The 12,774-nt window shown below is 36.6% G+C and overlaps 1 protein-coding gene across 1 annotated transcript in view; it reads right to left on the minus strand.

The window, feature by feature from the left end:
- Positions 1–12,774, minus strand: part of fab1 (fab1 kinase) — a 296,509-nt gene that overhangs the window by 196,578 nt on the left and 87,157 nt on the right. The window contains exon 10 of the mRNA XM_067159454.2: positions 8,678–8,810. Within this exon, the coding sequence (XP_067015555.2) occupies positions 8,678–8,810 (133 nt within the window). The remainder of the gene's footprint in view (positions 1–8,677; positions 8,811–12,774) is intronic.

The raw sequence follows: 12,774 nt of genomic DNA on the forward strand, positions 1-12,774 counted from the left end.
ATGTTTCTTTAATTTTAGTAAAGAGTTTTAGAAATAAATATGTATAAAATCGTTCTAAAATCACTGGATGGATAGAAAATACGAAAACCGAACCGTAAATACTTTATTTGCGAGGCGAAATATAATTTAATACTGAGAAAGCTACTGGAATAGTTTGTTAACCACAGTGTCATTATATTACTTGTAATCTTCTGAAAAATACTCAAATAAATTACAATATAATTATCTACACATAACAACCGGCAATTACATCTGACAAAATTGAAAAATATTAAGCAATTGGTTAAATAAAAACAAGCAAATCATTAACAGAAACGGACAAATACAATGGGTCGCGTCCAGTGCAAGCCCACCAGAGGAGAACGGATGACGTCATCAGCCACGCCAGCCTGCGCGTGACCCCTACCATCTAGTCTAGTAACCGTGAAGGCTCTGTATGACCGGTCGCCGCGGCTAGCGATGTAGGCCTGTGATAAAGAGGTGGTTGTTTATTGTCAAAAGTTTTGTGAGTGGTGCCGGTGTGAAAAGAAACAGCGTGGTTACTGTGGTAGTTGCCAGTGGTGTTAATTACTATCGGGCCGCGAATGCAAAACGACCCATGATTTTTCACATGAGATTCTGAGAGAAAAGTAGTCTTGGATTCGGAGAAATACGGTATCATTCCAGAGGCTTCTGTGGCAAACATTTCAGTTTTCTTTTTCAAACGGCATCACCTAATATAAACGTATATGCATCATGAAAACCTATTTGAAACGCATGTAGAGAAATTATAACCTCCTCGCTAAAAATTTACATGGGAATAGCTTTCCAAAATTTAACTAGTCGCGAGAAAATATAAACTATCCTCTGAAATCAGTAATGTACCCTGCCACATCTTGCGGTGTATCACTTTCTTACTTAATTTCAGTATACGGTATACCATTAAAATTAAGAGATCATTTGTTTCTGCCTTTATTTTTAACGAGTTAACTACTGCTATCGGCCACGTTATTTACGTATTTATTACGAAAATGTGTTATCCTCTTTCATTTTCCTCGCAGAAGAGCAGTCGACGGCTATTACTAATCGACTCCGACATTGCCTTAGAATGTTGACAAAAGAGCTCGCTAGTGGGCATAGCGAGAAAACGATACAGTACCGAAGATGATCGATCGCATGCAATATAATGACTGGGTGCATAAATATCGGCAACGGAAAAAATCGAGCGCACATAATCGCTCGCAATAGCGGATGCGTCAGTGATAGGGTTCTCGCTGTAACCTAAGGATAATACACAGTTTAATACAGGAATTTCGAAGGGACGGACAAAAGCTATCGTTATAATGGAGTTCTCGTTATATGCCACACTCTCTATAGCGGACTTCTACTGTATACAGTTTCACGTAAGAAATACATGTTAATGAAAGACTGAAATAAATAAAAAGAAAAATAGAAAGAAAAAATATAAATTTTAATGGAATTAAACACTTATTATAATCCAAATCTTACAACAATCTAATAAAAAAAACAATTTACAACAGCAAACACTGTGTACGAAGTTGCATTAAGTGGCCTTAATTTTACAATTTCCTTTCAAGTTCAGGAATTCAAAAAATTCCCCATTTACCTAATCTCTATGCAGGAGTCTGTTCTTCTAATAACATATTTCCATACATAGAACAGATTATCACTTTGATGGATTTTTCTAATTACTTTTTGAATAGCTTATGGTAATAAAAATGAACGCAAGGAAACAAAGTAACCAAAATGGCAGGAATATCTATGAAAGCTTTTCAGTGCATGCTTTGAAGTTCCTTTCACAGGGCTAGGCCAAAACTATTTACCTGCAGTTAGCTTTCTACCAAGCAGATGGAGGTAAATCAATTCTCACTTTTGATGCAAAGTGTATCCATTTTACTGTACTGAAGTTTTGGTAAAGCACGGACTTATGTTACCATCCAGCTGTGAGTGTAGGCTGCATGGCCCATGCATCCCGAAGACATCTGTAACCTGTTCACTGGCAGTACTTTGTTCTTTAGAATTTGCTTTACGTAAAGTTTATCAATCAAATTCTACAAGAGCTTAATGTCAGAAGCAAAGTGTCGACCATATGCAGACAGTGGATTCTCCACTTCTTTGGAGATATAGTCTGGTATGGAGAGGAAAACCTGGACGAACTCACTATCACACAAAAAGATCCTTGGTTATGGAGGTACTGATCCTCATTAAGTGAAGAGTTCTGTTTTTTTTTTTTTTTTTTTTTTTTTTTAGACAAGTTGCTTTACATCACACCGACACAAATAGGTCTTATGGCAGCGATGGGACAGGAAAGGTCTAGGAGTGGGAAGGAAACGGTCATGGCCTTAATTAAGGTACAGCCCCAGAAGCTGCCTGGTGTGAAAATGGGAAACCAAGGAAAACGATCTTCAGGGCTGCCGACAGTGGGGTTCGAACCCACTACCTTTCGAATACTGGATGCTAGCTGCACTTAGCGACTGCGGTTATCGAGTACATATAAATTATAAACAGAGAAGTTTTCCACCTATTCAATATATAGTTATATTTACAATGCGTGTATTTACATTACATGGACTAGTTTCAACCCTACTCGGGGTCATCATCAGCCATATTTAAACAATACACAATATCTGACGAAATCCTAAAACATGTTTCTAAGCAGTAAGAACATTATGAATATATATAATGAACACTATGATGTGTGGCTGAATTAGGCGAAGTGCTATGGTGCTCAAAATTTTGCAAATGAAAGTGAAATATTAAGAGTGACAAAGGTGAGCAATATATAATACAAGTACACCAAACACATTAAAAAGTCTGGGTATAAAAGTACAAATGAGATACTCTATGTTGTAGATCAACCTGAGTAAAACTGTTGACACATGGTGTTTCAGACAGAATTCAGTAGGTCCTGGTAATACATTATGGTTGTGGACCAAGTGCTATGGTACTAAGACTGAACACAATATAACGTGACACTTATAATAAAAGTATACAAGTATACACGATATAGAAGAATCTGTGGGGAGTTCATTATACACTGTATCAGCTTAAACAGAAATACTTGGTGTATTAGGTAACTAAGCTAAGTTGATATGGTTGCAGGGTTGATTGTTGGAACTGTGCAGACTGAATATGAAGTACTAGAATTCGTCTGGAGTTGTAAGTAAACACTGCGCGTGGTGATATCAATGGGTGGAACTCTCAGTTCATAGTGGAACAAATGGGACCTATAAAAATTGAGAAAAGCCAGTAAAAAAATGCAAAGTACATGGAAAGAAGAATAGATGACAACAAAGCGAATGGACACTCACCTTGCATGGCGGTGTGTGCAGCTTAGCTGGTAGTGTGCGACTGGTGGCGGAAGGAGATATATGGGAGGGGAGGAAGGTGGGGGGCAGGCACATGCGGGCTGGGCAGAGTGGAGGTGGCTTGGGAGACCTATCTGTGTGTGTCGGTGTGATTTGTAAAAACAAGAAAACAAAACAGAACTGGTCTGAAGTTGTGCATAATTCTCCCTATTTCTCGGTTACATACTGATGTTCATCTGAAACCGGGAGTGGCACTGTGGCTGAAGACTCATGTAACCAATCGATGATAACCTCCCTTATCTGTTCTATAGAAAAGAGTAAAATGGCTCTTTACTTAAACCATTTAACCCAAATTGAAATGACATGACAGCCTGTAAAACAGTCCATTAATGATAACTTCCTTGTTATCCTCCTATCAAAAATCTGTACATGAGAAAAAAACTTTTTAGAAATTGATTTCCATTAAGGCTGGTAGTTTTCCATTAAGGCTGGTCATGTATATTTTGTGGAAGGGAAAAATCCCTGTTTTAACTTCCTATACACTCCCCAAACCAATCCACGATTTAAAAATAATTTTGACCCTAATACCTACCCAAGGACAGAAATAAAGTTTGGTAGAAATATAGAGAGTAGTTTCCCAGTTATAAGAACTGAACAAACGGACCAACAGACAAGGCAACAAAAAAGCTTTATAAAAGGTCTGCTGGAAGTTAGACTGAAAAGCGTTCTGTTAATGATATCTCTCTTAGTAATCCTCATATTGAAATGATGCACATGAGAAAAAGTTTTAGAAACTGATTTTCATTAAGGCAGATAGATTTCCATTAAGTTTGGTTGTGTATATTTTGTAGGAGTGCAAAATCACAGTTTCAGTTTCATATAAACCCTCAGTCAATTAAGGGTTTAGAAACACTATTGACCCTAAAACCTACCCAAGCACAGGTGGATTCTAAGTATGAAGTTTGGTAGAAATATATCCAGTAGTTTTCAAGTTATAAGAACTCAGATAAACAAGAGACCAAAGTTTAAAAAAATATGCAGATGGTCATTAGCATAACTGAAACGGATAACTGAATGAAAATTTTGCCAAAATAGTCAGTGTACAGACACACTGTCGTTATGATTTTATTTATATAGATAAGGAATCTGCTCCACATACAACAGAGGGATAATAAATATGAAGTTTGGTGGTTAAAATATTTCCAGCAGTTTTGCAGTTATAAGAAATATTCTTTACACGCAGCTGCTTTTAGGCTAAGTCCGCTCAAACTTAGAGTGGAAAACTGTCGGTTAATGATATCTCCCTCATTAATTCTCATATTGAAATGATGCACATGAGAAAAAAGTTTTAGAAATTGATTTCCATTAAAGGCCGGTATTATAATGAGGGTTTAAACTGCAGATTGAGTTAAACTGTAACTTGTGTTTAAACTGATGTTGAGTCTTATAATGGCTGGCCTAAGTTAAACTGAGGTGAAGAAGGAAATATACGATCTTGGTAGCAGTGACTTGCAAGAAAAGATGACTCGATAAAGTTTTGTTTACTTCTTGTAGGTAAAATGGCAGATAAAAGCAATAAATGTTGTCCTCATTTTACTTGTAAGGAAATAGAATTGCTTGTGCAATTAGTACAGAAATATTTATATAGTCCGTGAAACAGTGGTCTTATGAATTCCTCCGAAATCTCCCATTTTAATAAACATACAACGGGAGGCGTAAAACCACAATGCTATTAGTAGCTGACTAAGGGGTTCTACAGCATGATTTATGAAATAGAAGGAAGTCACTTTATTTTCTAAAATTTACACTTTTGACATTTAAAGAGTTCAAAAATTCATTTTTACATTCTTACCTTTTCGTTGCACATTTTATTCTAGCATCAATTTGCTGAAATAGGGTTATGACAGATGTTTTGTAAGCCTAAACGTATTTAAAAACAATTTATCATTCTATATATGAAAGTGACGTCCCCTTGCTTGGAAGACTCTTAGTGCCCGTGATCGTTCAATAATTTGAATCACTTCTTCGTCATCGCTTAATATTTCTTCAAACACCTCAAAAATATTTTCGAGATCCATTCGTTCTGCCATGTTGTAAGGTTATATATTCTTAAACTTCAGTTTAAACGGTAGATGAGTGGCAGTAACATTTTTTTTTGCTATTTGCTTTATGTTGTACCGACCGTCTTATGGCAACGATGTGATAGGAAAGGCCTAGGAATGGGAAGGAAGTGGCCATGGCCTTAAGGTACAGCCCCAGCATTTGCCTGGTGTGAAAATGGGAAACCACGGAAAACCATCTTCAGGGCTGCCGACAGCGGGATTCAAACTCACTATCTCCCGGATGCAAGCTTACAGCAGCGCAGCCAACTTGCCCGGTGGCAGTAAAATTAATCTCTAGTTAAACTTAAGATTAAGTTTTATAAAACATGACTAACAGATAAACCTCAGTTTAAACTGCACCAACAGTTTAAACCTCTATTACAATACCGGCCCTAAGGCAGGTAGATTTCCATTAAGTTTGGTTGTGTATATTTTGTGGGAGTGCAAAATCAAGGTTTTGGTTTCATATAGAGCCCCAGTCAATTCAGGGATTTAGAAACTATATTGGCCCATAAACCTACCCAAGGACACATGGATTCTAAATATGAAGTTTGAGAGAAATATATCCAGTAGTTTTTAAGTTATAGGAACTCAGACAGACACCAAAGCTAAAAAAAATATGCAGATGGTCATTATTATTACACCTGAAATGAATGAAAATTTCACCAAAATAGTCAATGTACAGACACATGGTCATTACGATTTTATTTATATAAATAATTAAAACTCTTTTTTGTGAAGAGGAAAGTGTGATTTTACTAAATATTCGAAAAATTATTATAATCATCGCTTTCCCTAGCATTGAATTTTTTTTTTTTTTTTTTTACAATTGGCTTTACGTCGCACCAACACAGATAGGTTTTATGGCGATGATAGGATAGGAAAGGGCTAGGAATGAGAAGGAAGCAGCCATGGCCTTAATTAAGGTACATCCCCAGCATTTGCCTGGTGTGAGAATGGGAAACCACGAAGGGAAAAAAAAGCAACAGTCAATTAAGGGTTTAGAAACAATACTGGCCCTAAAACCTACCCAAGGACAGGTGGATTCTAGGTATGAAGTATGGTAGAAATATATCCAGTAGTTTTCAAGTTATAAGAACTCAAACAGGACACCAAAGTTAAAAAATATGCAATGTGATTTCTCGAGGGTAGCACATTCAAATGTGGCCATCTCCAGTGTGTTAAACTGTTCTGGAAAGTAATACATAACAGAATATGTAAGTGTGAAACAGACTTGGGGAGATGGAACAATTTGGTTTCTGTAAGGGTTTTGGTACACGAGAGGCCTTATTCAGTCTACCGATGATTTTGCAAAATTGCTGAGATCAAACAGAAGATGTCTACATGTGCTTGATACATTATACTAGCCCTCTTGATTGCTTCAAACATTTTGATCTGATGCATACCTTTATACATTAAAGGGATAGACAATGAAAACCTGAATTTCATCAGAAATCTCTATCAACACCAAGAGACTGAATACAGTGAGACACAGGTAATCTGAATATAACAGGGAGTGAGACATGATTGTGTGTTACCCCCACTATTGTTTAACTTTCATTCTGGACAGATTTTTCAAACTGCACTGTAAGAGAAGATTAACAGCGGGCTAATGAATAACTTAAGGGTATGCAGATGACACCAGATAGTGACTTCGAATCAGAGTTAACACCAAAAAGGCAAAATTTATCGCCATTAGTAGAATTCTAGGTACACAAATCCACTTGAACATCTATAGCAGACAAGTTGAACAGATGTGCAACTTTAAGTACCTAGGAAGCTGGCTCACTAAAGATCTGGATCCAGACATCCATGTGTGAACAGAAATGGCTTTTGCAAGCTTTGTGAACACGAGGAGCCAACCGTGCAACATAAACCTCAGTCCAACTCTGACAGATATTATGTGTAGTCAGGAATCCACTATGGCACTGAGAGGGGGACACTCCAAAACAACACTGTAAAGCCTTCAAAATGTGGATCTTCTGCAGAATGCTGTGGATTTTGTGGACCGAACGTGTCTCCAATGCAGAACTACTGAAACACATGAAGAAGGACTGAGAGCTAATTAGCATAATCATGAAAATAAAGACAGCCTACTTAGGACATATCATGAGAAATGAAAAATACCATCTCCTAAAAGCTGATCTTGCAAAGAAAAATTGACAAGGTCAAATAATTTAAAAACATTTTTTTTTGTGATATCTGAAGCCATTTCTTTTCAGTTTTGAACAGCATTGCTTCACTTCATTCCTTTCCATTACACTTTAGAACACATATAGTAACAGATACGATGTTCTTCAGTCTGCCAAAACTATTTTTGGCTAAATAAATTTATAAACCATCTGAAAAAGAAATGACAATCAAAATAGAATTCTATTTTAATTGTAATGCAATTGTATGGAATCGAGTAGTTTCTTTTTCAGGCAAAATTGTGTTTCTTCTTCTTCTTCTTCTTCTTCTTCTTCTTCACAAATGGGTCACTTAGGACCACATAGAATCAACATTCGTTGAGCTTTCCTCCTTGCCCAACAGTTCATTTTCATAGATTGTTGTGATTTCTGTTCCTCCGACAAAGTACGTCATGTTGGTTTCTTCTCTTCTTCCTCAAATCCCCTTGTGTGAACAATAATTTTCCTGATTATATTCTTAACCTGTAGATTTGGTGATCCTAATTCAGTGAGGTCTTTCTCTACTTGCTTATACCATTTTGATCTCGTATGTCTGATTTGCAAAAATTTGTGCACTCGGTAAGTAAGCCTGTTGTTATTCATTCTTTCCAAATGTATCAATAAGTTTACATATTTTGAAATATTTTTCCAAGTTGGGTTTGGGGTAACGTATTCCATTTTTAATTCTTGGCCCTAAGAGATTTCTCATGATCTTCCTTTCTTTAATCTCTAACTGTTCATTTAAATTTTTATGATGTAAATTGAACATTTCTGAAGCATAAAGAACTTCAGGTTTTATCACTGTTAAGTAATGATGAATTTTACTGTTCCAGGACAAGCATTGGTTATAAACATTCTTTGTGTGTTTTATACATTTATTTTTTCAAAATTAGTCCGAGTAGACTGAAGAACTAAATGGTTATAAATGAAGAGGTCGAATAAGACATTCGTGACTGAGGAACCTGCGGAACTGGATTCTAAGACCTTAATGAGAACAGATGAACCAGCTTTGCCAAGAGAGTAGCCAACTCTCGGTCGTGGAGACAGTAACAGAAGAAGTTGCCATATGCCAGTATACATTAAGGAGAATGCCACTCACCTCAGTCTGTCGTAAGCCTGCTGTTCATCATCTTTAACAGGCTGGTCAGTCTTGGGCAGAGACTCTTTGTTCTGTAGCCACAAGGTGCCCGACAGGAACTCATTGGAAATCCCCGCATGATAGCAGTTATGGGCTTTGGGATCTGCGAAGCATGTAATGGCAATTGTAAAATGCTTGCATTGCTTCACTTCATTCCTTTCCTTTAGAACACATATAGTAACAGATATGAGTATGAAATGAATGGCTAATATACCCTCAACATACATACAGTACATTTTATTCATCTGAAATAGGCACCTGCCCTGCAAATAAGGTGACCATAGGTTCAAGACTATAAAACAATAAAAATTAAAGATACTATACCCTTACCGGGCTTGACTAGGAGACCCCAACATAATAGTGCAGGTGTGTAACCTGATAATGAATGGTAATTAAGATATATACAACCCCCCCATGTGTAGCAATACCAGGAAATAGGGAGATAGGAATTTCCAGGTATGTATCTCAGTCAGAAAGAGCTGGCCTGCGAAAGCTTGTGTTAACCTTTCGCTAGGGCAGGAGGAAGTTATGTCCATCTTTCTCTTTCAGGAATGGCTCATTTGTATATACGTTTTGTTCAGTGTCATATTTTATTTCTTTAAGTTCAAACAGAACCGTTGTCATCGTTGTTGGTCCTGCGATCAAGATATATGGGGAGAAGTTCGCTCATTATTGTGTGTTTCATGTAAATATTGTTTTACTTGTGTAGTGTAAGGACCTGGCTGTATGTGCTAAAAAGAGTGAGGGAACCTCTACTCTAGTAATGAATATGATAATCGACAGAAAGACAATGTTAAACAAAGTCAAGGTCATATTTTATTGCCAGATTTCAATTAGAGTAATCTGTCCGAGGAAGTGTGTAGTGTAATAATACCATCAAACACCCTTCAGGCAAGTCTATATTTGCATGTACTTTCTTTATTTGTGTGGATATTTTTTAAAACTCTGATAGTGTTGTTAATTCTTATGATGCAATTCAGTAATAAATTTATATATGTGATTCCAGTACATGATTCTTGTCATTTTTGTAGTAATGCTAGGCAGTATCCAGTAAATAGTTGCATCAAAAATCCTACTTTCATATTAGATGAGACTCCATCTGAGATATTTTTCTTGCTGACTTTTTTTTTTTAATGTAACCACCCCCATTGTGCTTGAGCAAGGCAGGACCTTACCCAGAAATTAGGAACAGCTCGGTTCAAAACCCATGTTGGCGGCTCAGGTCGCTCATCGATGTAGTCTCATCCATGGTGGTTTATCAGGTTACACAGGCGCATGATTATGTTTGGGTCTCATAGTCAAGCCCAGTAAGGGTATAATAATATAAATAATTAAATTAGAAAGAAACATACAAAATTTCATATACTGTTATACAAACAGTGAATTAAAGTATGTTTGAAATCTTTCACAATACCTTTGAGAATTTCTGTATATTGCTGGGCATACAGACCACATTGTGGAAAGTGCTTTGCTGTCCAAAGAAATGATGTCCCATGTGCATTGAAGAGGAGACCCTGCATTATATCTCTCTCTTAGGTGAGGAATACCTGGGAGAGAGATGGCTCACTTCTTATCATTGACTTTTGTAGCCTATTGAAAATCCTTCTTAAAGCAAATTGTGCTTTATCATCATCATCATCATCATCATCATCATCATCATCATCATCATCCTTTCATGTATTAATACTATAGAACTGTTACTGTCTATAAAAGATTTGAATTTTAATGCCATCTCTTCCCACCGGAACAGCAATTTATGACTTCTTTGGGGATCCTGCTTCTGTCCATCCTGTTTAGGTGTTCAAACCAATTTCTCTGGTATTCATAGATGTATTCCAAAATAGATATGCTTTTAAGATCATTCAGCACTTCTGTATTTCTTTTGTGTTCCCACTTAGTGACAACTGCTGTTCGCTGCATGTATTTCATTTCAGCTGTAGTCTCATCTTCTCTCATCGTATTTTCTCAGGGTCCACGCTTCACTTCCATAGCAAAGTACAGGTCTTGGCAAGGTTTTGTATATTCTTGTATAGGTGTGTTTTTGAACTCATGATAGTCTAGAAACTTTACTGATGATTCCCAAACATCTGTTAAATTTGGAGATTTTCTCAGGTATGTCTAGTTCTTCAAAGAAAGACAGTTTGTAGGAGGTATTTAAAATCATTTACTCTTTTCAAAATGTTATTTAAGCAGATCTTGCTTCTTAGTTGGTTTCTTGCCACAGAAAGCCATTATCTTAGTTATCTCAGGGGATATTTCCATTGAGTACTTTTCTGAGACTAGGTTTAGATTATACATTGAACGCTGTAAATCACCTTCTGAGGTGGCAACCAACACTAACTCGTCTGCAAATAATAATGTATCCAGCTGTAGATTTCTGTTAATGTGGATGGAAACCTGTCTTGTTTCTCTAAATTCTTATATGAGAGCATTCATAAGTACTATAATATCTGTCCTCCTATTGCTGCCTTCCTCCGCCAAGCAACGGACCACATCATATACTTCCTACTTTGCCTTTTTCAAAGCCTCTGCTATTTGAGAGCCAACAATGTGATGCTGATTGTTTCTCACCTGCTCACCTTTTGAACAATATCCTAGAAAATGGCTTAGTGTTTAAACTTCTTCACATCCTGGCAAACGGCAGCAAGTAGTAGGTGTTCTTCCTGGAACAGACCATACCATTGCTGTGTTACTTGACATCTTTATTGAAATTGTCCATTCTGAAGAAGACATACCCTGTCTATTGCTAATTAAGGAATTGCTTGACAGATCATCCTTGTATACAGTTACACCTTTATCTTTACATACATCTTCATTTTTTCTTCTTCATTTCCAGTTTTCAGTCTTCTGGGTTAGGTTGTGAATTAAGGACCTCCACAGTTTTGCATCTCTCCACCACTCCCTTCCTTCCTCCAATATTTCTTCTACTTTTACTCCTCTCTTATCTATAATCTCCTTCACTGTATTAGTCTGCCTCTTCCTGGGCCTTGCCCATTGTCTTCTTTCTATTATTTTACCTGTAAATAATTGCTTTGGAACCCTATCATCTTGCAGGAAATCAGCTTCATTTCCCGTATCAAATCTTATTTACATTAAATCAATAAAAGAACATTTCCACCTGTCAGATACTATATATTTACTTTAAGCTAATTGATTATTTGTAGCTGTTTCATTATAAATAAGGTGACAATAGGTCCAGGACTATAAAAAATGAACATTAAATTACTGATACTATAATTAATGAAAACAGAAAGAAACATAGTAGGAAATTTCATACACTGTTATACAAATGGTGAATGAAAGTATGTATGGGATCTTTCATAATACCCTTGAGAATTTCAATATATTTCTGGGCATACAGACCAAGTCGTTGAAGGTACTTTGCTGTCCAAAGGAATGATGTCCCATGTGCACGAAAGAGGAGAAATAAAACATGTACTACAAGTAATGAATTTGCATACCGCAAATATATAGTATCAAACAGGTGGAAATTTAATTTTATTGATTTAAATTCTATCATTTTCTGTTCTCATCCTGCATCCATACAATTTCAGTTTACTGGTCTCTATCTTGTCTTGTAATTTTTGGAATCCGGTTCTCTCTCCGATATCTACATTTCTGATCTGATCTCTTCTTGCCTTCCCAATAATTCCTGTAAGGAATTCCATATTGGCTGCTTGGATTCTACTTTCATTATGTTTTGTTGCTGTCCATGTCTCCACTGCATATGTCACAACTGGTGTGCAATACACCTAGCACAGAAGTTCCTTGCATTTCTCTGGGATGTCCTGGTTCAACGCTTAAGCTCTCACACGCTGGTAAAACCCATGACTTGCTAGATTCTATTTCCAATTCCTTCATTTATTTTTCAATCTTCTGAGAGTATACTCCCAAATATTTGAAGCTTTTCAGAACTTCTAAAGGTCTTCCATTTACTTCATTATTCTCCCTTCTGTATTACCATCATCTCACCACTACTGTCTTACTCTTCTCCACATGTATTTCATTCCATATTCCTCATCTCCTAAATCCACACAGTAACTTGTTCTTGTACTTTC

The sequence above is a fragment of the Anabrus simplex genome, chromosome 1 (assembly GCF_040414725.1).
Source record: "Anabrus simplex isolate iqAnaSimp1 chromosome 1, ASM4041472v1, whole genome shotgun sequence".
Taxonomy (NCBI): domain Eukaryota; kingdom Metazoa; phylum Arthropoda; class Insecta; order Orthoptera; family Tettigoniidae; genus Anabrus; species Anabrus simplex.